The sequence below is a fragment of the Littorina saxatilis genome, linkage group LG2, assembly GCF_037325665.1.
Source record: "Littorina saxatilis isolate snail1 linkage group LG2, US_GU_Lsax_2.0, whole genome shotgun sequence".
Classification (NCBI taxonomy): domain Eukaryota; kingdom Metazoa; phylum Mollusca; class Gastropoda; order Littorinimorpha; family Littorinidae; genus Littorina; species Littorina saxatilis.
This window is the reverse complement of record NC_090246.1, coordinates 94,663,835-94,691,726: the sequence shown is the minus strand read 5'-3', so window position 1 is coordinate 94,691,726 and position 27,892 is coordinate 94,663,835. Positions and strand designations below refer to the sequence as shown.

Below are 27,892 nucleotides of genomic sequence, written 5' to 3'. Positions count from 1 at the left end.
CCTCCCCTCCCCCCCCCCCCCCCTAACATAAAACACACACAAAAACACACAACACACACTGACTAACACTGCAGTCCCTGACTGCTGTCGATCCTGTGCTTGCTGTGATGAAGGCTGAGCTGAGCACAGCTCACACCATATCCTGAGCACCAAAGCTCTTTTCACAAGCACACCCCCCCCCCCCCCCACACACACACACACAAAAATACTGACCAACACTGCAGTCGCTGGCCGCTGTCGATCCTGTGCTTGCTGTAATGAAGGCTGCTGCGCACAGTTCACACGATATCTGAGCACCAGTGCTCTTGTCGCGATAGTAGCCACGCTTGCACGGCTCACAGGCATTGGCCGTCACGTTTAGCTCTGTTCCCACCTGACAATCAGCTGTCAATGACATAAAAAGAAATTAATTTTTCACTTTATGAGACACTGAAAGACAAAATTGAAGCAAGGAAGCAAACGATGCTGAATTTATCTCATGATTCTCTGCTGAAAAAAAAGAAGTCTCTAGTCAGATGAAAGTGTGATTTGTGGAAATTTGTAGCCATTAAATAATCAAATATAAATGAATGTGTATCTTTACTTCCCCCTACTTATTCTTGTAAATCGTCCCCACAAGAATCTCCTCACCCCCCCCCCACCCCCCCCCCTTCACCCCCACCCCACCCCCCTTCCCCTCCCCTATTAAATTTTGCTTCTGTTTTGCTGTGAATGGTGTCTCTGACATTCACGTCACGTATTCAACAGGCATGGGAATTGAAAGAAGTAAAAAAGGCTGAAAATCTGTAAGTAATAGCTAAGTCGACGGCGCGAATCGCTTTGCCTTACTAGGGGTTCCGGGGGCATGCCCCCCCCCCCCCCCCCCCCCAGAAATTGTTTCTCTCCTAAGAACCCAAATGGTGCAATTTGGTGTCATCTGAGCTCCAAGTTTGCCATTAAATTCAGTTTTTAGAACCATTTTTGCCTCCCCCATTTATTTTTTCGGCGGACACTTTTGCTTTTTCGGCAGAACAAAAAATATTTTGGCGGAAATTTGCCTTTTGGCGGACAATTCCCATGCCTGATTCAAAACCACCTCAAACAACTGACTGGGTTTGATCAAGACGTGTCAGGAAATGAAATACAGAATATTTGCATGAAAATACATACAAACAAATGAAAAAAATCAGGCAAACACATTCTCTCATACAAAATTCTCTTCCAATTTTGTATTATCTTTTAAAGGTGGTCGTCTACATTTTTGCTTTTTTTCAATAATCTTATGGTTAGATTTCGCTAAAAAGTTATGTCAGATGATGAATGAACCATGGGGAAAAAAGTTATAGAAAAAAAATATATGTAAAAAAAGATTTTATTTTTCTGTTTGCTGAGAACATGTGCTTTGCCTAAAAATACTGACTATAATCAAATTCATGTCACTATGCTTATAGCCACGCCCAAACGCACGAAATGCACGGGATTTGAGAGGAGTTCTGCGCTTGGCATTTTCCAAATAAGGATATCCTACTATGAGTACTACGCTGGAATACTACAATGAATTTTCAAACGGCTACACTGGCTTCGTCTTTCCTGATCGAAAGGGGGTGTATTGTTGATATTTGTAGATAATAGACTCTGCATTTTAATGGTCAAATGGCGATTTCGGTATAAAAATGTAGACAAGGACCTTTAAGATATATTCCTTTTTTTATGAGCCAGCTTACCCACATTTTCTGTCCATAACATCTGTAAAATTACTTTCATTTGAAGACTCCAAACTTGATTTACTCACATTTCTGACAGTCTTGAAATCAGGTTCCCCTCCCCCCCCCCCCCCCCCCCCAAAAAAAAAAAAAAAAAACCCAACCCATCACAACAACAACACAAAAAACAACTTGCCTACACACGCACAAAAATGCAACAACAAATCATCCAGTAAAACAAGAGAGAAACTACATCACTCACTCAAACACAGTGAGGAACTGGTGGCTCCCATGACAAGAGTGGTGAGGCCACTGGGGCAGGGGAGACAACTGCTCTGCCACTGATCAGGTTGGTATTGGCCGTAAGGACAGGGGCCACACGTGTTTTCTGTTGCATTCAAGAAGCTGCCTGGCTGGCACGCCACTGAAACAAATATCAAATCAAACAATGAAAATGTTTATTCAAACTCAATGGGCAATAAAAAGTCTGAATTAGAGGGGTGGAAAGTAACAAGCAAAGAGAACAGAATAATGAAAGAAAAACAACAACATGCAACGTCTTAGATCCTGCCTGCTGAAAATTTCATACCTAATCACTTGCAGAAGTAAACTTCAAGAAATTACAAGGTAAAAGAATAGTTTATTTTCAGCACATTCTGTGAAAGAAAACAATATTTACGACAGCAGGTAAGTTGTGTCTAATCTATACTAATCCCTAAAACAATTTTTTCTTGAATGTCTTTATCTTCACCCTGTCACATATCTGTTCCCATCTTCCAAGACTCTATATTCTATCTCATGTTCTTCAGTAACCAGACATCAACATCATCTGGAGCTCAATGCTTGAAAAGCACAGTGTGCTATCTCAGATTGTTTTATCGTATATTATGCAAATTAAAATGGTATATTTTACTGGCCCTTCCCCATGAAATAATGAACACATATGGAAAGTGATACAGGTATGCATATGACTCTGTCTTAATGAATTTTATATCTACTTCTTAATTATAACATTGTTGTTAAACAGTTGTTTGTTGTATGTTTATCAGGGTTTGCTAGTGTGTGATAGGGTTTGTGTCCGTCTGTAGATGTTAGTTTCTTTGTTAGTCCTGTGTTGACAACTCTTCGACAAGCGCTTAGAACTGTACCCACAGAATACGCGCTATATAAGCTTCATATTGATTGATTGATTAAACCCAACCTTTTCCCCGGTAGGGTAGGTTTGCAGGTTTTTGCTTGTGTGTGTGTTTGTTTTTTGTTTTTATTTTTTTTAGTACATGTACTTCATATTCTACAGGCTAGTCCTTGAGAGGCGTCACATTGTGCATGTAGGACAGGAATTGTCTTCATCATCAGATTCTGCCCTTACCAATGTTACAATCAGCCACATCAGTGCTGGCATTGCTTGCAGTGCGAAGATTTGGAGGACAAGGGTAACACGACACAGCCCCTGTTCTGTTCTTGTAGGACCCAACAGGGCAAGGCTCACACATCCCGTTCTGGTCCTGTCGACCTGGGCTGCAGCTCACTAAAAATTAAAAAAACAAGCAAGGTGTGTTACAGGAATGTTTAATTGTGAGAAAAAAACACGTTACGGTCGCCGATCTTCAACCCAGCAGTCTTGCAAGTGGACAGACAGACGAACACTTATAATACAGAAAATAAACTTATCTGACAAATTGATAAGGTGATGGCCTTATCCCATGTAAAAGCCTGGTCAGATCTGAGACTGCCGGCCAGACTGTTCACAAGGGAAGGAGTGTGCCTTTAACTATAAAATAGAACAGATGCACAACAAACAGCGAGAAAAGTGAAATAACTTTCAAACACGCCAATTAACTTACAAAGACACTGGGATTCGCTAGTGGCGCCTGTGATTTCTGTGAGTCGTTCAGTGGGACAGGCGACGCAGCTGGTTTGCCACCTGTCGGGCTGATAGGTGCTCAGAGGACACTCCATACAGGTGTTGTTGGCCACCTCTCGGAAGAAACCGGCACTACAGTTACCTGGAGAAAAGAAATGAATCACATCATGAGTGTTTGTCAAGAACGCAATGCATAGAAGTAGAAATGGTCGCTTACTGTGATTTATTTATGACCCAGTACTGCATGTTCAGTAGCACAAAGATAAAAGCTAAGGTTACTCAACCCATCTGCTGGGCAGTGACTGTGGTTTTTTTGTGGTTGTTTTGTTTGGTCTCATTCTCAGTGCTTTTAAAGAAACAGTTGGGTTGGGTTTTTTTTTTGGGGGGGGGGGGGGGGGGGGGAAATTCACACACATGCATGTACTTCCCTATTCTCATCACACACATGTACGCACGCATGCACACACACATGTACGCACGCATGCACACAGACCCCTACCTATCACACAGACCCCTCCCCATCCACCACCACTATCCAAACACATGCCCTCCCTCAGCCTGCCACAAAATCACCCATCATTCTACAAACAGACACAGGTAGCTCAGTGGGTAGAGCACTGGACTTGTGATCCGAGAGTCATGGGTTCGAATCCGGGCCGGGCCGGACACGGGTCAACTTTATGCACAAACTCAGAGACGGTATCCATGTTCCACCTCCGTGTCACCACTGTGGTACGTAAAAGACCTTGGTCATTCTGCCAAAAGTGCAGGTCGCTGATTACATCTAAACACGCATGCACCTGGGTAGCGCGGCTCTGTTTGCTGCGAGCCTTCCACTGGGAGGAAGAGATCCGAATTTTCCAGCGAGAGAACAATAAAGGATACGGACTACTGGTGCTTGTGATGAAAAGTTAATTTTTTGAGAACTTAGTTGCCAAGAGAAGTGTCACACTTGCGAGAAACGCAGAAACAGTAACACATGAACATTGTAGCACAACCACATGCCAGGCGTGCGTGCGCACGCGCACACACACACACGCACGCACATACACACATGCACGCACACACACACATGCACTCACACAGCAAACACACACACGCCAACGTGACGCTCACAGGCTTTTTGTGACCAACAAGGGAAATAACCGCGTTTTTCTCTGACTCAGAAGAGAACGCGGTTTCTTCCCGTTAATTGGACCCCAAACTGCATCACGAATCGGATATATCGCGATCAAAAATCTTTGGACCCCAAAAACCGCGAGTTGGTGGAAGTCTGCTGCAATACAAATGAAATGAAAAAGTTTCATACTGATGTTGCAATCGCCGAGAGAAGTGGTCCCAGCGCCAGCGGTGATGAACTCAGCTGGACAGACTGAGCACTGAGCGAATCGTTCGTTACTGTTGTCCTTGTAGTAACCCTGGGCACACTGCACACAGCTGCCGTTCACCAGTTCTTCTCCTAACAGACACAACACTGAAACAAACATTTCACATGGTGCAAAGAAAAAGGACAAAAATATACTGTACTCATGTGTTTAACAAAGACGTTACAAATCACAAAGTACAACGTTTCAATGATCAAACACAGACTTTCTATAAAGCAAACGACAATGAAACAATGATCACATACACAGTGGAACGTCCATTTTTAGACCTCAGTAAAAGTTTAAATGTTCTTCAATAAAACTTCTTAAAACAGCAAAGTAGCAAATAAATAACAAAGCTGTTATCTTACCCTCACAAAGAGACACATCGTCAGCGCCAGTCTGTCTGGTACCAGTGCCGCTGGGACAGGATGTGCAGGATTTCTGGTAGGGCTGAGAGCTGTACTGATCCAAGGGACACAGAGCGCAGGTCTCTACTCCCTGGTTGTCCGACTGAATGAAGAAGCCAGCTGAGCAGTTACCTGAAAAACACAGTATTAATACAATGAGACAAACTGAAAAATACCATGAGAAGGATCTCTTTATATCTATGCAGGCTATCATATAAACTGTCATTCAATTTACATGCAACAAGGAAAGAAAAAAAGAAGAAAAAAACCCACATATTAAACCAAGCCAGGAAGAAAACATGCAAACAAACAAACGAACGAACACACAAACAAACAAGCAAGAAAGCAAACAGACAAGCAAACAGACAAGCAAACAAACACACACACAAACAAACTATAGATGCTGAACTGTTCTGTCACCAGCAAAAATACAAATTTTTCCACATTCTTTTTGGGGTAAAAAATCACAATAATCTTAGTTTTCAATGTGCAGTCCATAGTCAATGAAAACCTTTAATAAAGTCAAGCGACACTTAACTACAGCCTCCCCTCGTGTCACAATTAAAACAAGCATCAAAAACAAACTGACGTATGGAGCAGGCGGCCAGAGCAGTGGAAGCAGGACCTGCAGTGAGATAGCCAGCAGGACAGGGCAGACACATGGTCAGGGGGTCAACACTGTTGTCCTTGTAGCTGGCCACTGGACACATCTCACACTGACCGGACACCAGCTGGTAGCCTGAAAGACAAAACTCTGAAACACACAGCAACAGGAAGATGATTTGACTTGTTTTGTTTGTTTGTTTGCTTAACGCCCAGCCGACCACGAAGGGCCATATCAGGGCGGTGCTGCTTTGACATTTAACGTGCGCCACACACAAGACAGAAGTCGCAGCACAGGCTTCATGTCTCACCCAGTCACATTATTCTGACACCGGACCAACCAGTCCTAGCACTAACCCCATAATGCCAGACGCCAGGCGGAGCAGCCACTAGATTGCCAATTTTAAAGTCTTAGGTATGACCCGGCTGGGGTTCGAACCCACGACCTCCCGATCACGGGGCGGACGCCTTACCACTAGGCCAACCGTGCCGGTGACTTGTTTTGTTAAATGTCTTAGTTTCAAAACTACTTCAGAAACAATACTGCCAGAAATAAACTTGCTAATCAAAAAGGCTCCCGCTTACTCTTTTACACATGTTGTATGCATTTAGAGTGCTTACTTCCCTTTGTCTATCCAATTGCTCAATCAAGAGATGCTACATGTATCTAGTGCTGTGCAAGCTTCAACAATCTGCTGAGATAAGATATATAATTAATTAGAAAAAAACCCACAGTAAACACCAAGTTCCAAAGACTTTCGGGCCACGCCCTTCTTCAGCGAAATGAATGTAAGCAAACAATGACGTAAAATTGATTAAAAAAGAAAAAAATCGTCATGTAAAACGTCACTGCCAAACGTCATAAGTTTCGTTCTCTCTCCCTCTCTCTCTCTCTCTATATCTCTCTCTCTCTCTCTCTCTCTCTCTCTCTCTCTCTCTCTCTCTCTCTCTCTCTCTCTCTCTCTCTATTTCGTTATCTCTATCTATCTCTCTTTCTCTATCTATCTCTCTCTATCTGTCACACACACACACACACACACACACAAATATAGATAAGATATATATAACATTTCTTTTAAAAAAATTAACAGGCATACAAAGTGCAATGGAATGAATACATAACTCTTTTCCTCAAACATAACTAGAGGTGTTGCACAAATAAAGTCAAACAAACAGTTAACTGCACACAGTACTGACACAAAGAAAAATATGAAGTAGAAGGAGAAGGCTGTGAAATGCTTAGAACCATCAACACTGATGGTCGAATCAAGTTCTTTAAAATCCAACCAGAAATACACACACACGCATGCACACACACACACAGAGACACACACAAACACAGGGGATGAGGGTACGACTACGAGTTTGTCTATGGTGAGAGAGGGGACACACACACACACACACACACACACACACACACACACACACACACACACACACACATACACACAAACCCAAACACACCACACCCACACACAAGAAATGACAACAGAAATCAGAAACATAACAGAATTCTCCTAAGCACGAATAATTCACAGAGCACTCACGCTGGCAGTCAGAAGCTTGCAGAGAACCAGGCTGAGCGGTGATGTAGTTAGTGGGGCAAGGGAGGCAACCCAGCTGGTTGGCTTGAGGCTGGTACTGTCCCCTGCGGCACAGCTCGCAGCCAGTGACACTGGCATTAGCCTTTGATCCTGCTGGACATCTTACTGATGGCGGAAAAAATTAAACAAAAATTGCAGTGTTTAGCTTTGACAGGAATTCTGGAACTGTGCTTTTGCAATTCATAGCCATCAGCACTTTTTTTTTTTTAAATCAGAATTTGTTTTCTGTCACACAAAGAGGTTTAAAAATGCCATGCATGCATTAAAACACATGCAAATTAATTACTTGATATTGTTAGAACTGTGTCCAAACCCTTTACCCATTTACGAATACGAATACGAATACTTTATTATCTCATACAGAGAAATTTCAGTGTGGTGCACATTAAAAGACAAAACAAATAATAAGACAACAGATAAAAATACCATACGAAGCATACTACACTCGCGCACGCATATGTACACTAACAGGAATAGTAACATGATTCCAAATAGGTAAATTGCCGTCAGCTTTAGCTAAAAGTTTACCGCTAAAAACTATCATTATCACAGGACTAGATATGTCATTGAACAATATTTATCACAGGACTAGTCATTCGAGGGTTATCACACTCAGCATAAGGGTGCACATCAAAGAATATAAAAAATATTCATCACAGAAATCAGTGCATATGTTCACCGGCACACATACTAGTTTTAATTAACTTAGGTATTTAAAAAGCCAATTGACTTTGGAATAAAACTGTTCTTAGTTCTGAGCGTGCGGAATCTGGGAGTGCGGAGGCGACGTCCTGAGGGCAGGACCTCAAAGTGGTGAGCGAGCACATGACTACTATCCTGGATGATGCAGCGGGCCTTTCGCACCACACGTCGTTCATACAGCACAGTCAGTCCTTCCTGTCTCACCCCCACAATCTTACCACATGTGTTCACCACCCGCCCAAGCACATTCTTACTCTTCACACACAGACCTCCATACCAGCAGATGAAAGAGAAAGTGAGAATGGATTCAATGAATGAAGTATAGAATGTTTGGAGGATGCGGCTGTTGATGTTCAGACTTCTGAGCTTTTGTAAGCAGTAGATTCTTGACTGACACTTCTTGTGGATAGCTTTAGTGTTTGAGGAGAAATTTAGTTTGTTGTCAATGACTGTACCGAGATATTTGTATTCAGTCACTCGCTCAACTTTCACACCATCTATGTATAAATCTGAAACTGTAGCTGGGTTTTTGCGAAAGTCAATAACTAGCTCTTTTGTTTTTGTCACATTTAGGGCTAAATAGTTATCTTTACACCAGGAGCTGAAATTTTGAACTTCAGAAAAATAAACAGAATCGGAGTCAGACAGGTCTTCAAGGGCAGAATCGTCAGAATATTTCACAAGAGGGGTCGTAACAGTGCCTTGACAATCGTTAGTGTATAATGTGAACAGAACTGGAGACAATACTGTGCCCTGAGGGGCTCCAGTAGAAGTACTAACTATGGATGAAAGTGCGCTATGGAAACGGACGGACTGGGTTCTGTTCACTAGAAACTGTGTGATCCAAAGGACGAGTCTGGGAGTGACGTTGTAAGAAAGCAGTTTTTGAACAAGCAGGTGAGGTTGTATTGTGTTGAAAGCAGATGAAAAGTCTATAAATAGAATACGGACGAAGGAACCAGGTTTTTCTAAGTGACTATATGCTTGTTGCAGAAGTGTGAGTGTGGCGTCATCTGTGCCTCTGTTTTTCTTGTAGGCAAACTGAGAAGGGTCCATGAAAGGTTGTGTGCAGTTGAGAAGACGAGGCAGAAGGATGCGTTCAAAACATTTCATTACTACCGAAGTGAGGGCAACTGGACGATAGTCATTGAGCTGTTTGGGTCTACTGTTTTTAGGAACGGGACAGATGGTTGACTTTTTCCACACATCAGGAACAATACAGTCCCTGAGTGACCAAGTGAAAAGCTGACTGAAAACTACAGACAACTGTGCTGCACACCACTTCAAGGTCCTGCCCCCAAGACCATCAGGACCAACAGCCTTACGCACCTTAAGTTTCTGAAAAACAGACTGCACCACATCACCCTCGATCTCGAAGTCGTCGTCGTCAGAAATTCTCTCTTTTAAGTTTAAAATGGTGTCATCTAAAACACTCCCTACATCGTCGCGTTCGAATCGGCAGTAAAACGTATTCAGGTCCTGTGCCATGTTTTGTTGGTCTTCTAAAGGGAGAGTACAACTGGGTTTCTGTTTTGTTTGACCTGACAGAGTTTTCAACCCTTTCCACGCATCAGCGATATTCCCTTGCTGAAACTGCTCTTCGACCTTTTCTTTGTACGCTTTTTTTGCTTCTGAAATTTCTTTCCTAAGTTTTGCCTGCACACGCCTACGCTCGTCTTTATCACCAGATTGAAAGGCGATTTTCTTCTCATTGAGCGTGGCCTTCAACGACTTCGTTATCCAGGGCTTGTTGTTGGGGAAAATTTTGACAGTTTTGGTTGGAATAACTGTATCTTCACAGAAAGTAATGTAGTCAGTAATCACATCCGCTGCTTCATTCACACTGTCACTAGACTCTAAAAACATATCCCAGTCAGTACATTCATAACATCCACGCAGCTGTTCAATGCTATCCTCAGACCACACTTTCACGGTTTTCTTCACAACATTTCCAGATTTGATTTTGGGTGTGTATGATGGGACAAGATGGACAGAATCATGATCAGATTTACCAATGGGGGGCAGTGCAAATGATTTGAAAGCATCAGGTACATTTCCATACAACAGATCAATAGTTTTTTCCTTGCGTGTATGGACTGTGACATATTGGTGAAATGAGGGCAAACAAGTGCAAAGGTCACAACTGTTGAAGTCGCCGGCAATAAAGTTCGGTGCATCAGGGGAGATCATCTGGAGTTCGCGCACTACGTCAGCGATCTGTGAAGCGGCACGTGCAGGGTCGGACTGCGGCGGTGTATAAATAACCGTGACGAATATCTGTCCAAACTCACGTGGCAGGTATCTAGGGCGCAGTGACACAGATAGCAGGTCAAGTTCGGGTGTGTTCAGTTGTTTTCTCACTGTCACATTGCTGCTACTGCACCAACGTTCATTGACGTAGAGACAAACACCCCCACCCCTCTGTTTACCACTGATCACGGCATCCCTGTCAGTTCTAAACGGTACACCAAAACCATCGATGGACACACTATCGTCACTGACCTTATCACAAAACCAAGTTTCTGATATACACAACAGACATGCATCTCTAAATTCTGTCATGTAATTAGCGTAGACCTGAAGTTCTTCGAGGTTGAGATTGTCAGATTTAGGCCTAATCGAACGCACGTTTGTCACAATCATAGAGGGGAGTGGGGGGCAGTGCTTGTTACGACGTAGTCTTCTTCTCACACCACCTCTCTTTCCTTTCTTGCTCTTCTTTTTCTTCTTCGTTCCTTCTTGGGTGTCTCCTTTCATTTCACGTGGAAAGTCTTGAAATGGGTGGGCTAGGGGGTCGGAGAACGAGCGAAAGCTCAACAATACCTCACGACTGTAGCGTATCGAAGGTTGGGTGCCTGTACCCTGGCTATGGCCGCCATACTGCTCAGCTAGACAAGCAAAATCGGCAAACTTGCACATCGAAGATACGGCCACCACGGTGACGAAGAATCTCAGAAAGTCCACACACTTCATCTTGGATCATTCATAAACAACTCCACACAGTCAAAAAACGATGATGGACGACAAAAGACAGTGAAAAACGTCAACAAACAGAGAGACAGGCACCACAGCAACGCCCCTTGTGAAGCGCCACCCGTTCGTTACTTGACTTTTATGTATGTAAATTCATGTATGTGTGTAGAGAACTTTGTAAATCTTGTACAACTTTACTTGGATGTATATAACTATTTGACTTGGGATTGTGTTCAGAATTATATTTCCTTGTGTATGTTTTTGTTTGGCGCTTCAAAATATTTTAGGATTTATTATTATCATTTATGAAAATACAGCTTCTTCTTCTTCTTTGTTCATGGGCTGAAACTCCCACGTTCACTGACGTTATAGCACGAGTGGATTTTTACATGTATGACCGTTTTTACCTCGCCATTCAGGCAGCATACGCCGATTTTGGGGGATGAAAATACAGCACAAGACAACACACTTACACCCTCCCCTTTGTGCAAACAAACTTACAGACAGTGCAGTTGTCAGACGAAATGGAAGCATCAGTGGGCGTGGTGTAACCACTGCGGCAAGGTTTACACGTCTGGTCCAGACCGTACTGTCTGTACGTGCCCTGAGCACAAGGCACACATGTCCCATTCACCAGCAGCTCATACCCAGACTGGCAACCCTCTGTGGAAGAGCAAGAAAAATAGCAGGCGTTCATGTTAAAACAACTTTGAAAATTTCAGAAAGAAAGTCACTGGTCAGTCTGATCAATTCTGACCAAGTTTGACAATATCAACAGTACAGAAATACCATGTTCTCACGTATACTATGATTTGTTGATGACTGACTCATTGTTGATGGTTCTATTGTTCCTTGTTAGTGGATGATACCCGTTTATTAAAAAGTTTATAAAGGCAAAAGTCCAAAACAACTTTACATCTATGACAAAACTCTGCACAAGTAAAATCAAGACCAAAAGCACCTTCATCATAGACACAGGGCTGATGTTTCATTGTGAATTTCCTGTCACAGTTCTTGTATAACCTATTCAAATTTGAATCAAGCCTTGATGTGATCCTACGATGCTGAAACCAAACAAGAAATTCCTCCGAGGTAGGAAAAACACCCCCGTTGATCAAAGGGAAATAACCATTCTCACTGCCACCAACTGAGAAGGTTATTTAATACTATTTAATTCTGCCTCGCTATTAGCCATTGAGTAAAACTGTTTTATCACCATTGCTTTATTGTTGTTAATTCGTCTCCAGAAATATGTTTTGTTTTAATCTTGTGTCGATACTATTTAACTCTGCCTCGTTATTAGCCATTGAGTATAACTGTTTTATCACCATTGTTTTATTGTTGTTCTTTGGCCATTTACGTTGAATGACTTGTTATACATTGACATTGATAGTTTTATTCTTCTTCTTCTTCGTCGTTCGCTAGATAGTTTTATTATAAGAACCTTTTTTTTTAATTCCTATTAACTCGATGTTCTTTAACTATGTTTGTAAATTGTTAGAGGATCTTTTAGTAGAAGTGTTTAACTGTCGAAGCTGCTTTTACCTAAGAGACCGACTGTATATTGTGCTGTTGTACTTGTCAGACTTGATTGTACCAAGTCCTTCACATGTTGTAATGCGCTTAGAGCCAAATATTTTTGTTTTTTGTAAGGGATAGGCGCAATATAAATACACTTTATTATTATTATTATTATTATTATTTCCCTTTGACCATTAATATGTCCCTCTATAAGTCCTTGTAGAATCTTAATCCACCAATAACTCCCTAACCGTGTGTTTGACTGGTCCCAATTTTTGTAAGAACCGTCTCAGGAATGTATAGAACCTGTTCACCAAGTTTGGTGACGATCGGTCTGTTCATTCTTGAGATCTATATGCGAACACAAACACACAAACACACAAACAAACAAACACATCGACCGAATCCTATACACACCCCTATACCGGGGGTGTAAAGAGCATTATACACACCAGCACAACTGCTTTGAGAGGTGGAGCCCTCAACGAGCGTGAGGTAGCCCCTGGGGCAGGGCCTGCACTCAAACTGTCCTGTCTGGTTCTGGTAGAACGCTGTGGGGCAGAGCGCACACCTGCTGCCGTTGTGGTACTGACCCACTGGGCATAATGCTGAAATCATATCAACATGCTATTTGTATTAAACTGCCCATTTGAAGAAACAGCCCGCAAGCAAAACATGTGGGGTACTTTCTCCCATTTCCAAAATCACACACACTCTTTGGAACTGACACGTAAGGAAGCTGCAACTAATAGACGAATTCTGGAAATAACTCTGTCGAGTTTGTATGGGTTGTGAAAGAGTGAGTGCCCTTGCTTTACTCACACATCACGTGGTTCCTGGACATGTGCTTGAGACACCCTCTCACTAGTGGCTGGCATGTGCAGGAGACACCCTCTCACTAGTGGCTGGCATGTGCAGGAGACACCCTCTCACTAGTGGCTGGCATGTGCAGGAGACACCCTCTCACTAGTGGCTGGCATGTGCAGGAGACACCCTCTCACTAGTGGCTGACATGTGCAGGAGACACCCTCTCACTAGTGGCTAGCATGTAATGTCATGTTTCACAAATGGGAAGAAACTGATGCTATGTACGTGCGCAGGGTATAGACTATCAGAAACGCATAATGTTTGGATCTTCTTCTTCTTCTTTTATCAGCATTCCAGAATTTTCTGGTTACGTGTGAGCTCCAGACCTGGGAACCCCTGTTTTGCACTTTGAGTAATCTCAAACAAACTTGGTGTATTTTCAAAAAAATGAGCGTACTCCACACAGCGTTTGCACATCCATGATTAAAACATGCCTCATGCGCGTCCGTCACACCGTTAATTAAGTTTACCTATACATTTAAAACAAATGCTTTTTTCAATTTTTACTGACAAAAACTGTACCGTATTTGACGGACTACAAGCCGCGACTTTTAAAAAAAAAAAATCGCATTGCGGCTTATAAAAAGATGTGTCTAAAACGTTACCTAAACTTGAATAGCATTCACCTAATGGAAGTCGCCGCGGATTTTCATTTCGCTCGATTAGCGATTACCGGTACTTTATTAGCTCTCTACTGAAGACTCAGCGCTTTTCTCTTTCTTTTGCGAATCTTCGTTTGTCAACAAGTCGTCGTGACAAGCGTACAGAGCAACACCGAATGTATCAGGATCTCGCACGCGTGAGATTTCGTTTTTTTGTGTCGCGCAATAGTTGGAGGAGCGAGAGCCGCCATGTTGTGTTTTCGTCTGCTCGAAATGTGCGCAAAAGTCGTAAATCATCCAAAAAAAGCTTATTCCGGGCGGGACTACATGTGTGTGTTGGTTACAAATTGTGTGTGTGTGATATTTTTCTTCAAACTTTTTCACTTTTCTTCTTTGTTTCACTTGTTTATTCTCGGAGCCGATTTCGCCAAATACCGTACTTTCGTTTGCCTGGTTGTTTTGATTGATTGACACGATCCGATTATATTTTTTTCGACGGCGGCTAATATAGTGACGTAATCATGTGCCAAAATACTGGATCGGCTTCAGGATGGGCTTGTGAAGAAAAGTAGTCTAGGAATTTTTCTCGTCGTATTTTTTTCCCACTGACCGTACTGAGCGTATTCTCGACAATCATGCGTACAAAATACGGCAAAATCGTATGGGTTCCCAGGTCTGGAGCTCGTTTGCCCATTTGGGTTCCCCACACTATACTCTGAGAGCATAGTCAGCTCACTCCGCTTTCGTTGAGTAGGCATGCTGGGTATTTTCGTGTTTCCATAACCCACCGAACTCCGACATGGATTACAGGATCTTTTCCGTGTGCACTTGGTCTTGTGCTTGCGTGTACACACGAAGGGGGTTAAGTCACTAGCAGGTCTGCACATAAGTTGACCTGGAAGATCGGAAAAATCTCCACTCTTTACCCACCAGGCGGCAGCGACCAGGATTCGAACTCACGACTGCCCGATTAGGAGGCCGATGTCTTAACACCACGCCACTGCGCCCGTCGTTTGGATCAAATTCACAGAGGATGTGGATTACGTGTCGGCAGTGGCACTTTTCAGTGTGGACAATGTTATATTAAACATATTCTAACTACTACACAGAGTGAGAATGAGAAATAAGTACCAGAACTCACAAGAAGGAGCAAACTGTTGCATGCGTGTCATTATTTGTGTGAGCATAGCAATTCTAAGCTTGGCGTAACAGCATAGAAATGTGTCTTAAACGTACTGGCATGCTACGCTGAAAGCGTAACAATTGGCAGCTCTGAATACACACTTCTTCTTCTTCTTCGTTCGTGGGCTGAAACTCCCACGTATTTACGTGTATGACCGTTTTTACCCCGCCATTTAGGCAGCCATACGCCGCTTTCGGAGGAAGCATGCTGGGTATTTTCGTGTTTCTATAACCCACCGAACTCTGACATGGATTACAGGATCTTTTCCGTGCGCACTTGGTCTTGTGCTTGCGTGTACACACGAAGGGGGATAAGCCACTAGCAGGTCTGCACATAAGTTGACCTGGGAGATCGGAAAAATCTCCACACTTAACCCACCAGGCGGCCGCGGCCGGGATTCGAACCCTCGACCTTCCGATTAAGAGGCCGACGTCTTACCACCACGCCACAGCGCCCGTCTGAATACACACTAATTTCACCATCCAGTCAATCACCAATTTACCTGCACAGTCGCTGACGCTGGTGGAGCCAATGCTGCGCGTGGTCTGACCCTGGGGACAGGGGGTGCAGGACACAGCGGCGTAGCCTGACGTGTACTGACCCACCGGGCAGTTGTCACAGTGCAGGGTGGACGTGTTGTACAACGTACCTGGGCCGCACTCCACTGAAAGAAGGAGAATAGGAGCGGTATTAGAACAAGCTCCCCCAAAAGCGGCGTATGGCTGCCTGAATTGCGGGGTAAAAACGGCTATACAAGTAACAAGAAGAGCAAACGCTCGATCGAGTCACTTTCGCAGTTCTGAATATTATATGAGGCATCAGATGGACAGGAAGAAATTGCTATTCACAACACAATGAGTCACGTTCACATAAAATTTGAGCCCGGTCACTTTTATAGTTTCCGAGAAAAGCCCAACGTTAAGTTGTGTGTTGCCGAACAGAAAAGGCTAGTTATCTCCCTTGTTTTTCTGATAACGTTCGTAAAAGGCTACAGATGTAAATACTTTGATGTAAAGAATAATCCTACAAAGTTTCAATCACATCCGATGAACTTTGTCAAAGATATAAAATGTCTAATTTTTCCTTTGACGCTGACCTGTGACCTTGAAAAAGGTCAAAGGTCAACGAAACCATCGTTAAAGTGTAGAGGTCATTGGAGGTCACGACTAAACAAAATATGAGCCCGATCGCTTTGATAGTTTCCGAGAAAAGTCCAACGTTAAGGTGGTGTCTACGGCCGGCCGGCCGGACGGCCGGCCGGACAGACTAACACTGACCGATTACATAGAGTCACTTTTTCTCAAGTGACTCAAAAACCAACTCGTGCAAAAACATGAGTGTACATGGGAGTTTCAGCCCATTAACGCAGACGGAGAAGGAGAAGGAGAACAAGCATCTCCTTCCTGCTCAACTAAATCATGCATACAGATACCTTTTGAAGATGGTGACTCATACAACCTTCCACAATTTGACACACTTTCAAGTAGGCTAATTCTTCACATAAATTGACCACATGTCAGCATTTTTTTTTCAAGATGTATGCAAACAGACAGTCAAACAGGCAGACCTTTGGGAAGACAGACAGACAGACAGACAGAGACAGACAGACAGAGACAGACAGACAGACAGAGACAGACAGACAGACAGACAGACAGACAGACACATGCATCGACACACACACACACACACATAAATAACCACTTCAAACAACCCACACAGTCAAAAAATCTTTTGCAGATTATCTGCTGAACAAGTCAAATGCATTATCATACAAGACACAAAATAAATATGCATAGCAAAACTCACCACACATTTTCTCTCTCACAACCTGTCCCACTTCACAGATGTATGTCACTTGCACCGAGTACGCCTGGCCATTGAGTATTGCTTGAGGGATTATGGTCTGAAATAAAAACAAGCGCTGAGACAGTGAGTTCTGCATAGTAAAGTATGAAGCAAGCAAAAAAACCAAAATGAAATGCAGGACAAATTCAAAGACAAAATCTCGACTGTGTAAGTTAGAAGTATGCGACGGGAGCAATGGCGAGGTGGTAAGACGTCGGCCTCATAATTGGGAGGTCATGAGTTCGAATCCCGGTCGCTGCCGCCTGGTGGGTTAAGAGTGGAGATTTTTCCGATCTCTAAGGTCAACTTATGTGCAGACCTGCTTAGTGACTTAAGTCCCTTTGTGTGTACACGCAAGCACAAGACCAAGTGCGCACAGAAAAGATCCTGTAATCCATGTCAGAGTTCGGTGGGTTATAGAAACACGAAAATACCCAGCATGCCTCCCCCGAAATCGGCGTAGCAACGGTCATACACGTAAAAATCCACTAGTGCTAAAAACATGAGTGAACGTGGGAGTCTAAGCCCATGAACGAAGAAGAAGAAGAAGAAGAAGAAGAAGAAGTATGAAAATGAGCAAGATGAAAATGTTGTAACAGGGAAAGTTACAAGCATCAGTCAGCAATCCTCCATGAAGGCAGACAGGCAGACAGGCAGGCAGACAGACAGACAGGCAGGCAGGCAGACAGACAGACAGGCAGGCAGGCAGGCAGACAGGCAGACAGGCAGACAGACAGGCAGGCAGGCAGGCAGGCATGCAGGCAGGCAGGCAGGCAGGCAGGCAGGCAGACAGACAGGCAGACAGGCAGACAGGCAGGCAGGCAGGCAGACAGACAGACAGACAGACAGAGACAGACAGACAGACACACAAGCCCTCCACCTAATTTAACAACCTGGCGTTGGTTTGATCGACCGTTCGATTCATTTCCCAGTCAACTTTGTGCAGACGCTCCTTGGTGTCCGAACACCCCCGTGTGCACACATACGCTTGACAAAGAACCCAAGTTCACAGCGACAGTCTCAGGGCTTGAAAACAAGATACACGCATGCAGGAAAAAGACAAAGAATGGGTAGCGCCGCACTGTATGGCAGCTCGCTTTCACCAGTGAGCAAGCAACCCACATTTCCTTGAGGGTGTAACCTCACAGGACGATATCTTCTTCTTCAGCGTTCCAGAATTGTCTGGTTACGTGTGAGCTCGTTTGCCCATTTGGGTTCCCCACACTATACTCCGAGAGCATAGTCAGCTCACTCCGCTTTCGTTGAGTAGGCATGCTGGGTATTTTCGTGTTTCCATAACCCACCGAACTCCGACATGGATTACAGGATCTTTTCCGTGCGCACTTGGTCCTGTGCTTGCGTGTACGCACGAACGGGGTTAAGTCACTAAGCAGGCCTGCACATAAGTTGACCTGGGAGATTGGAAAAATCTCCACTCTTAACCCACCAGGCTTTAGCGACCGGGATTCGAACTGACGACCTCCCGATTAGGAGGCCGACGTCTTACTACCACGCCACTGCGCCCGTCGGCACAGGACAGGACTATATAAAATCTTATCCTTATCCTTAATTCTTCTCACACCACGAGTTACACAGTGGTACGTGCAATTTCACACAAAACACTGACAAATTCAAGATGCAAACCAGAATTGAAAGACATATTCACTCACATCAAACCTGAAGATGTCGTTGTCCAGCACTGCAGCCTCCCACACATCTTCCACACTCCGCTGAACTAAGCCGTTCCTCATCAGGGCACTGAAACAAGTAGATTTTCATCATTGACAACCTTTTCTTGCCACTGTTCTATAAACAGTTTATACTTTGCCTCACCACTTCAGACCAGTGAATAATTTTTAGCGAATTTCAGGAATTAAAAAAAGGTGGTTTTCTTCTTCTGTCTCTTGAGGAGCTAATTTAACAAGACAGTAACTTCTGCTGTCAATATTATAATACAATAACATACAATATAGTGGTACCCCCTTTTAAGACCACTTTCTTTCTTTCTTTATTTGGTGTTTAACGTCGTTTTCAACCACGAAGGTTAATATCGCGACGGGGAAAGGGGGGGAGAAGGGATAGAGCCACTTGTCAATTGTTTCTTGTTCACAAAAGCACCAATCAAAAAATTGCTCCAGGGGCTTGCAACGTAGTACAATATATGACCTTACTGGGAGAATGCAAGTTTCCAGTACAAAGGACTTAACATTTCTTACATACTGCTTGACTAAAATCTTTACAAACATTGAGACCACAAACAACCTCAGAAAATCAGGTCTTACATGGGAAGGAGTCAAAACGGGGGTTCATTGTAAACAGTATGAGCAGACAATCTGAAAAAACAAAGTCTTAAAAAAAGGGAGGTCTCAAATTGAGGAGTCGTAACACGGGGAACAAATCCAAAAACAGACAAGACTGCTAGCGCTCTCAAATTCACACTAAAAACATAAGAATTGTAGGTAAATAGAACGTTTAATTATTGACAAAATAAAACGTTCAAATGGGGGTTCCACCTTTATACAAACAGTGCATGTCTCCCCCCCCCCCCCCCCTCCCCTCCCTTCTTGCTCCCCTTCCACAACCCACCTGACATTGGACAGCTGAATGTCTACGTAGGTACTGGAGAGCGTGGAGCAGTTGACGACAGGTGTGATGTCGGTGCAGTCCGAGGAACGACACATGTCCCCTCCCCATCGCTGCAGCATAGAAGTCAGATCTTCACGGCTGCGTGTGGTGATACCCTGGGTGATGGTCGAGCACTGGCCGGTGGTGATCTGGTAGTTCATGTGAAGCTGGATGTCTGCTCTGGCTGGGCTTACAATTCCTGTACAAAGAAATATACAAGTTTGTGAATTAAATGTGACAAATGCCCGTAGCTGCATTGCAGTCCAAATAGATACAGTGGAACCCCCCTTGTAAGCCCCCTAATTTAAGACTCCCTCCTTTTTAACACCTTGCTTTTTCAGATTATCTGTTTGTAACCTCTGTAAACTTACCCCCATTTTAAGACTCCCTCCTTTTTAAGACCTGATTTTCTCAGATTGTTTGAGGTCTTAAAAGGGGGGTTCCACTGTAACAGAAGCATACTTTGTGTGAATCAGGCTCTGGTCCTTGAAAATTGGGCAAGCAGGTAGCATATCTCAACTTTCTTCTACTGCTAATGTTCACATCGAAATTTGACAGTGCCTATACAATATCATTCAATTCACTTCCTTTGCCATGACTATATCTTTATTCCAAGATGAAATTAAGAGGAATTGGCCTGTCCCAAGCTCACTACGTTTCCCCTTCAACTAACACAAACCTAATGTAGTTTTCACAGTCTCACAGACTCGCACATGCATTGTATTCTACAATGTGCAGACCAGTCAATGTAGGGGCTTCCATGCTTCTTTCTTTCTTTATTTGGTGTTTAACGTCATTTTCAACCACGAAGGGTTATATCGTGACGGGGAAAGGGGGAAGATGGGATAGAGCCACTTGTCAATTGTTTCTTGTTCACAAAAGCACTGATCAAAAAATTGCTCCAGGGGCTTGCAACGTAGTACAATATATGACCTTACTGGGAGAATGCAAGTTTCCAGTACAAAGGACTTAACATTTCTAACATACTGCTTGACTAAAATCTTTACAAACATTGACTATATTCTATACAAGAAACACTTAACAAGGGTAAAAGAAGAAACAGAATCCGTTAAGTCGCCTCTTACGACATGCTGGGGAGCATCGGGTAAATTCTTCCCCCTAACCCGCGGGGGATTCCATGCTTCTTTATTCTCCGCATTCAAGCAACCTGGATGTGGATTACATCATCATGTCTTATTGCCACAACGAACAGCTACTACACCAAACATCCACGCAAATCTCATGACAAACTTACGCCCACAGGTAGGATACACCCCGCCATGGTCGTCCAGTGTTTTCCACAAGCCACTGGGGCCGCAGGAGTAGTAGGAGGGAACGTCCTCCACAAGTGTGGCATTGGCGGCAGGACAACTTGCAGAGCAGGCGTCAAAGTTGTCAGACCGCAGCTGACACACCTGAATGCCCCCACCCCTAGGAGGGTCCACTGCTGGACAGGTAGTACCTGTAAAAAATGACAAAAAGGTTATTAGTCCACCAGTTAATTGATTAATCAGCTGAGGCTGTCATCTAGCATAAAATTTGTTCGGAAGAAGTGACAAAAATACTGTATTCATCTTGATTCGCTGAGTCAAATCTTTAGTTTTTGTTTGTGTAATGTGAGAAGAAACGATTTCTTTTGCACAGGGTCCCCACTGGTTTTTAGAAACAAAATTCCATGACTTTCCATGAGCCCCAATAACATTTTCCATGACTAGATCCACAGGTCGCCATTTCCGAACACGCAAACTTGTTACGTCTTGTGACTGCCAGTTTTGACACCGGCTTGCTTTGCACTGAATTTGAGTCAGTTTCTACGCAGTGTCTCTTCGACAAGCAAGTCAAGCATTTGCTACGCAGTCAAATTATCGGTAATGTTTGCTGGTCCTGTCATTCCACCAAACTGGACCACAAGAAACAACTCGAAAGAAAGTTTCAAACTCATCATCCTCCATCTTGCTTGTCGAAGCGCTAAAGTACTTTATCGATGCAAAAACAAAAGCAGAAAACTTCGACGAAACTGACTCAAATGCAGCGCAGACGACACGACGAGATAACGGAAGGAAGTGAGCCTCGCTTTGGCTCAAGTGCCGTTAAAAATACCCTTATTCTCGTATGCAAATACGAACGAGAAGTTGAACAAGCCTTGTGCTGGCGACGCAAATCGCTGCTGGCTGGCAAAGGGGGGGGGGGGGGGGGGGGGGGGGGGGGGGGGGGGAGAGGGGAGAGGGGGGTGGGGGGAGGGGGGGCAGGAGGGGGGGGGGGATGGCTGGGCAACGAAAATAGCCGCTGGCGTGCTGAAGGTTAATTTTTTTTCTTTCTTATTTTTGTTAAATTCCATGACTTTCCATGACTTGAATTGAAATTCCATGACTTTCCAGGCCTGGAAAATTAAAAATCAAATTCCATGACTTTCCAGGTTTTCCATGACCTGTACGAACCCTGTTTGCAGCTAAGCTTGTCAAAGGTAAACTTAAAACAAAAAGCAACAAGTCAAATAAAACTGTATGCGAAAGAAAAGGAAAGAGAAAAAAAAGACACAGATATTGTGGTCCTCACAACCAAGCTCTCACATAACAAAAGACACAGATATTGTGGTCCTCACAACCAAGCTCTCACATAACAAAAACCTGATGCATCACAAAAGGTCATCATTGATAAAGAATCTCAATGAAAAAACAAGTTCCTAATGTCACCATAGCAGGCAAAGTGAAAACAATAACACTAGCTAGCCAACATCAATAGACGAATTAATTCAGAAAATAACTCTGTCGGGTTTGTATGGTTTGTGAAAGAGTGAATGCCCTTGCCTTTTACTCAGACAAACATTGGAGGGGCCAATCACTAGCAAGGGGTGTGTCGGAAACATGTGGACCGAATCACGTATTAAGTTTGTTTGTTTGTTTGCTTAACGCCCAGCCGACCACGAAGGGCCATATCAGGGCGGTGCTGCTTTGACATATAACGTGCGCCACACACAAGACAGAAGTCGCAGTGTCTCACCCAGTCACATTATTCTGACACCGGACCAACCAGTCCTAGCACTAACCCCATAATGCCAAACGCCAGGCGGAGCAGCCACTAGATTGCCAATTTTAAAGTCTTAGGTATGACCCAGCCGGGGTTCGAACCCACGACCTCCCGATCACGGGGCGGACGCCTTACCACTAGGCCACCTTGCCGGTCCACACGTATTAAGTTATTTGTTAGAGAAAAAGCAAGGGTATTCACTCTTTGACAACCCATACAAACTCAAAGGAGTTATTTCCCAATAATCGTCTATTAGCACAAATTAAAAGACTCTCGGTCAAAGGGAAACAACTGACCTCCCACAAAGACAGTGAAAGTGCAGACAGCAGTGTTCCCTGCCTGGTCCTCCACAACATAAACCACAGCTGTTGATCCTCGCTGGAAGAGTTCACCTAAAACAATGGAGAAAAAAACCCACAGTGCTTCAAGATACAGCAAACATATGTGCAGAAACACGGATTTTGAAGCAATTGTTCACTCTTCAGAAACTCAAATGTTATTTTTGAATCTGAATTAAACATGTAGGAAACAAAAGAGTGAAAGGTATTTGCACGAAACAAATTAAATGAATTAAATGAATGAATGAATGAATGAATGAATGAATGAATTAATGGGGAAAAAGATGTGAAAGACTGCAGGTGGGATCAAACACATAGTATCCACAATCGAACAGCCACAGCCACAAGACAACCACACTGTGCACCTCACAATTCAACATACAAAAACAGGGCAAAAATGTACACTTTACAAGAAAATGACACTAACCTGGTTGATGGCTAGCAGAGACTGCCACAGCGCCACCAGTGAAGGTAGGGGGAGTCCAAGACGCATACGCATCGGAGAAGATGGTGTCCACAATGATGTCATCTGGGCAAGAGGTCACCATTGGTGCAACTGAATCTGTATCACAGGTAAACACAATGTCATGAGGCTGAAGTGTCCTTCCAAGTAAATGTACACATACTTTTCTGATTGAAAAGAAGTGAAAGGAACATCCCTTTCCATAATCAATCAAACCCCTCAAAATCACTGGAACATTCAATAAATCAATCAATTAATCAATCAACCAATAAACCAATCAATTAATCAATCAATCAACCAATCAATTAATCAATCAACCAATAAACCAATCAATCAATCAATCAATCATCAATCAATCAATCAATCAATCAATCAATCAATCAACCAACCAACCAATCAAAGAAAAATCTAAACGCTTGACCCACCCCTGGACTGCGTAACGCAGGCAGGCTCTGAAGGGTTGGCCACGCAGTTGACAAGGCGGGCAGTGGAAGGACGGGCAAAGCGCGTGTTCCCGTACTCCTGAAACTCCGCCCACCTCAGCAGATCTCCCCGATACCTGAACGGCTGAGATTGCAGGTCGGGCAGATCGGCAGTAAAGTCGAGCCCTCTGCTCAGCATATTGACACCAGACACACAACCACGGAAGGCTGTGGAGGAGGCTGCGGTGTTTTCTGTGCCGCCCAACATCAGCAAGAAACTGTGGACAGGAATTGATCATCAGTACACCAGTGTAAGCCTTTGCCTAAGAAAACAATAAATGCTCCAATGGAAACTCGTCATTGGCTTCTTCTCTTGCAACCGGAAGGTGATTTACTCACACCACCCAATCTGTAGGGCTTACATTGATGTGATTTTTCACATATTTTCACATTTCCATACAAGGCAAGGAACTGAATTGATCTGAACATTCTAAAAATCACTAGCTTCATCTTAGCATAATTTACAGTCATATACTTGCACTGCATTTATCTTTATGTGGCTTTTTCAAACAAATTTCCTGAAATATACATCAACACTTCACTCACTTTGTAGTGATTCTCTGCCCTCGTCCGTAACTCCTTGTCCTATCCTGTCGCAGGTAGTCTGTTGTGAGGTCAAGGTCACCAGTGGCAGAGTTCCAGAACACGACCACCAGATGCCAGAGTCCATCGTTGATGGGGAAAAGGTTGTACAAAAGTGTACGGTTGCCAAAAACATTGACGTTCATCCCTGATTCATCCAGTCTGAGGATTTCTGTTCTCGTTCCTGTTGCACTGGCAGAGCTGAAATGCAGTTGAAAATATTTACATTGGAACATAGAATCTTGTCATTTATTTTAAAGTTATTTAAGGTCTGAATGATGAACGCTATCATATTGAACTGCAGAGCAAGACAGTGCATTTCATTTCTAAAAAAAGTGTTGATTCCAGATTTCTTACAAGTTATATTGCTGTTTCCATATCAATACTAACGACAAAATCATTCAAAATCCTTTCAGAAATATAGCACAGCAGCATACTTTAAAATACACACACACACACATGTATGATCGCATGCACACACACACACACATATGAATGCATGCACGCACATGCGCACACACACACACACACACTCACTCACTCACTCACTCACACACACACACACACACACACACACACACACACACACACACACACACACACACACACACACACACACACACACACACACACACACACACACACACACACTCACACACGCTATCTCTCCCCCCCACTCTTTTTCTGTCTATTTTGTCTCTCTCTCTCTCTCTCTCTCTCTCTCTCTCTCTCTCTCTCTCTCTCTCTCTCTCTCACCTAGTAGTGTACTCTCTTTCTCACCTAGTAGTGTACTCTCTCTCTCTCACCTAGTAGTGTACTCTCTCTCACCTAGTAGTGTACTCTCTCTCTCTCTCTCACCTAGTAGTGTACTCTCTCTCTCTCACCTAGTAGTGTACTCTCTCTCTCTCACCTAGTAGTGTACTCTCTCTCTCTCACCTAGTAGTGTACTCTCTCTCTCTCTCTCACCTAGTAGTGTACTCTCTCTCTCACCTAGTAGTGTATTCTCTCTCTCACCTAGTAGTGTACTCTCTCTCTCTCACCTAGTAGTGTACTCTCTCTCTCTCTCACCTAGTAGTGTACTCTCTCTCTCTATCACCTAGTAGTGTACTCTCTCTCTCTCACCTAGTAGTGTACTCTCTATCTCTCACCTAGTAGTGTACTCTCTATCTCTCACCTAGTAGTGTACTCTCTCTCACCTAGTAGTGTACTCTCTCTCTCTCTCTCTCTCTCTCTCTCTCTCTCTCTCTCTCTCACCTAGTAGTGTACTCTCTCTCTCTCACCTAGTAGTGTACTCTCTCTCTCACCTAGTAGTGTACTCTCTCTCTCTCTCACCTAGTAGTGTACTCTCTCTCTCTCACCTAGTAGTGTACTCTCTCTCTCTCTCTCACCTAGTAGTGTACTCTCTCTCTCTCTCTCTCACCTAGTAGTGTACATGGTAAGGAAAGTGCCACTCCCTCCTGCTTTATCGTAGCGTACCCACACCATGACGGTAAATCCGTTAAGATTTGACACAGGTAGGGCATACGGCAGTGCAGCCCCAGCGGTCACAAGGGAAGGCGAGAAACACACGTCATAGTTCTCATCAATATCTGAAACGAAATCAAGAAAGAAACATAGGACTTTCGGTCGTCCGACTTTGTCAAATTAGAACCAGGTACTGAAGGTTCATGTACATCTAATTTAGAAAGGTGTGAGTTTCTGTTGTAAAACGTGTAAAATTAGAACTTGTGCCACAGTGTGATATGAAAAAAATACCATGAATTAAACGTGGTCCCTCATGTTAAACCTCTCCTGGTATACAACAAACTGTCATATGTGACGTGTATGTGTGTTTCTGTTTGTGTGTTGTTTGTTTCTGTGTTGTTTGTTTGTGTGTTCATCTATCTTGTTTTTGTTTGTTTTGGTTTTAGTTCAAGCACTCCTTCTTTCACTTTCTCAAATTCTTTACCAGAACAGCACATCTCTTCAAATTAAAGTAAAAAAGAAAATTCCCCTGCTCTCACACACTCATATACTTTGACCTACCAGCTGAACAGGTAGGAGATGCCTTGCCGACAGGGCAGCGACAGTAGGCCTGGTTTATGCCATCTATACAAGTGGCACTGGCATCAGGGCAGTTTGTCGTGGCACAATCATCGTTGTTCACCTCACACAGACCTCCACTGTAGCCTGAAATGAAAATAAATGAACGGGCGGGGATGTAGCTCAGTCGGTAGCGCGCTGGATTTGTATCCAGTTGGCCGCTGTCAGCGTGAGTTCGTCCCCATGTTCGGCGAGAGATTTATTTCTCAGAGTCAACTTTGTGTGCAGACTAGCTCCTCGGTGTCTGAACACCCCCGTGTGTACACGCAAGCACAAGACCAAGTGCGCACGAAAAAGATCCTGTAATCCATGTCAGAGTTCGGTGGGTTATAGAAACACGAAAATACCCAGCATGCTTCGTCCGAAAACGGCCTATGGCTGCCTAAATGGCTGGGTAAAAAACGGTCATACCCGTAAAATTCCACTCGTGCAAAAAACACGAGTGTACGTGGGAGTTTCAGCCCACGAACGCAGAAGAAGAAGAAGAAGATATAGTCATGGCAAAGGAAGTGAAACGAATGATGTTGTATAGGCACTGTCACATTTCGATGTGAACATTAGCAGTAGAAGAAAGTTGAGAAGAAGAAGAAGAAAAAAATAAATGAACACACAATTGTGAGATTGATCTCCATGAAAAAAAAATGAATTGCAAGACCAAAAAGAACTGATTGATTAGAATCTCATGTTAACTGTTCAAAAATTGTCATGCAGATGATATCTTATAACAAAACAAAAATTGAGATGTAGAAATAATCACACCCTTTTTCAGTTTGCCTGAGAAAAATTAACAATTAACGTCTACAGGAGAAGAAAGATTGCATGCATGCCAGTGAAGAGCACAAACACGTTGCAAGGTTGCTTTGAATTCACAACTGCCAGAGCAAGCCTGAAGGCAAAGATGGCGTAATGTTCTGAAGCGAAACAATCAAACTGACGGGGAAAATACTAAGTAAAATATCACACACACACACACACACACACACACACACACACACACACACACACACACACACACACACACACACAGAACCCAGCTAAACAGATAACCTGAAAGACAAAACGGACCAATTCAT

General features: G+C 43.5%; 1 protein-coding gene across 1 annotated transcript in view; it reads right to left on the bottom strand.

Moving 5' to 3' along the window:
• LOC138960214 (uncharacterized) overlaps positions 1 to 27,892 on the bottom strand; it is a 58,969-nt gene that overhangs the window by 19,997 nt on the left and 11,080 nt on the right. The window contains exons 15-35 of the mRNA XM_070331996.1: positions 26,763 to 26,906; positions 26,158 to 26,326; positions 24,702 to 24,938; positions 24,099 to 24,373; positions 23,638 to 23,772; positions 23,169 to 23,264; positions 21,101 to 21,307; positions 19,807 to 20,044; positions 18,891 to 18,978; positions 17,182 to 17,278; positions 15,878 to 16,039; positions 13,176 to 13,331; positions 11,704 to 11,865; positions 7,471 to 7,632; positions 5,910 to 6,074; positions 5,282 to 5,452; positions 4,856 to 5,020; positions 3,527 to 3,688; positions 3,052 to 3,210; positions 1,945 to 2,106; positions 214 to 384 (exon numbers count right to left, since the gene is read on the bottom strand). Coding sequence (XP_070188097.1) covers positions 214 to 384; positions 1,945 to 2,106; positions 3,052 to 3,210; positions 3,527 to 3,688; positions 4,856 to 5,020; positions 5,282 to 5,452; positions 5,910 to 6,074; positions 7,471 to 7,632; positions 11,704 to 11,865; positions 13,176 to 13,331; positions 15,878 to 16,039; positions 17,182 to 17,278; positions 18,891 to 18,978; positions 19,807 to 20,044; positions 21,101 to 21,307; positions 23,169 to 23,264; positions 23,638 to 23,772; positions 24,099 to 24,373; positions 24,702 to 24,938; positions 26,158 to 26,326; positions 26,763 to 26,906 — 3,483 coding nt within the window. The remainder of the gene's footprint in view (positions 1 to 213; positions 385 to 1,944; positions 2,107 to 3,051; positions 3,211 to 3,526; positions 3,689 to 4,855; positions 5,021 to 5,281; positions 5,453 to 5,909; positions 6,075 to 7,470; positions 7,633 to 11,703; positions 11,866 to 13,175; positions 13,332 to 15,877; positions 16,040 to 17,181; positions 17,279 to 18,890; positions 18,979 to 19,806; positions 20,045 to 21,100; positions 21,308 to 23,168; positions 23,265 to 23,637; positions 23,773 to 24,098; positions 24,374 to 24,701; positions 24,939 to 26,157; positions 26,327 to 26,762; positions 26,907 to 27,892) is intronic.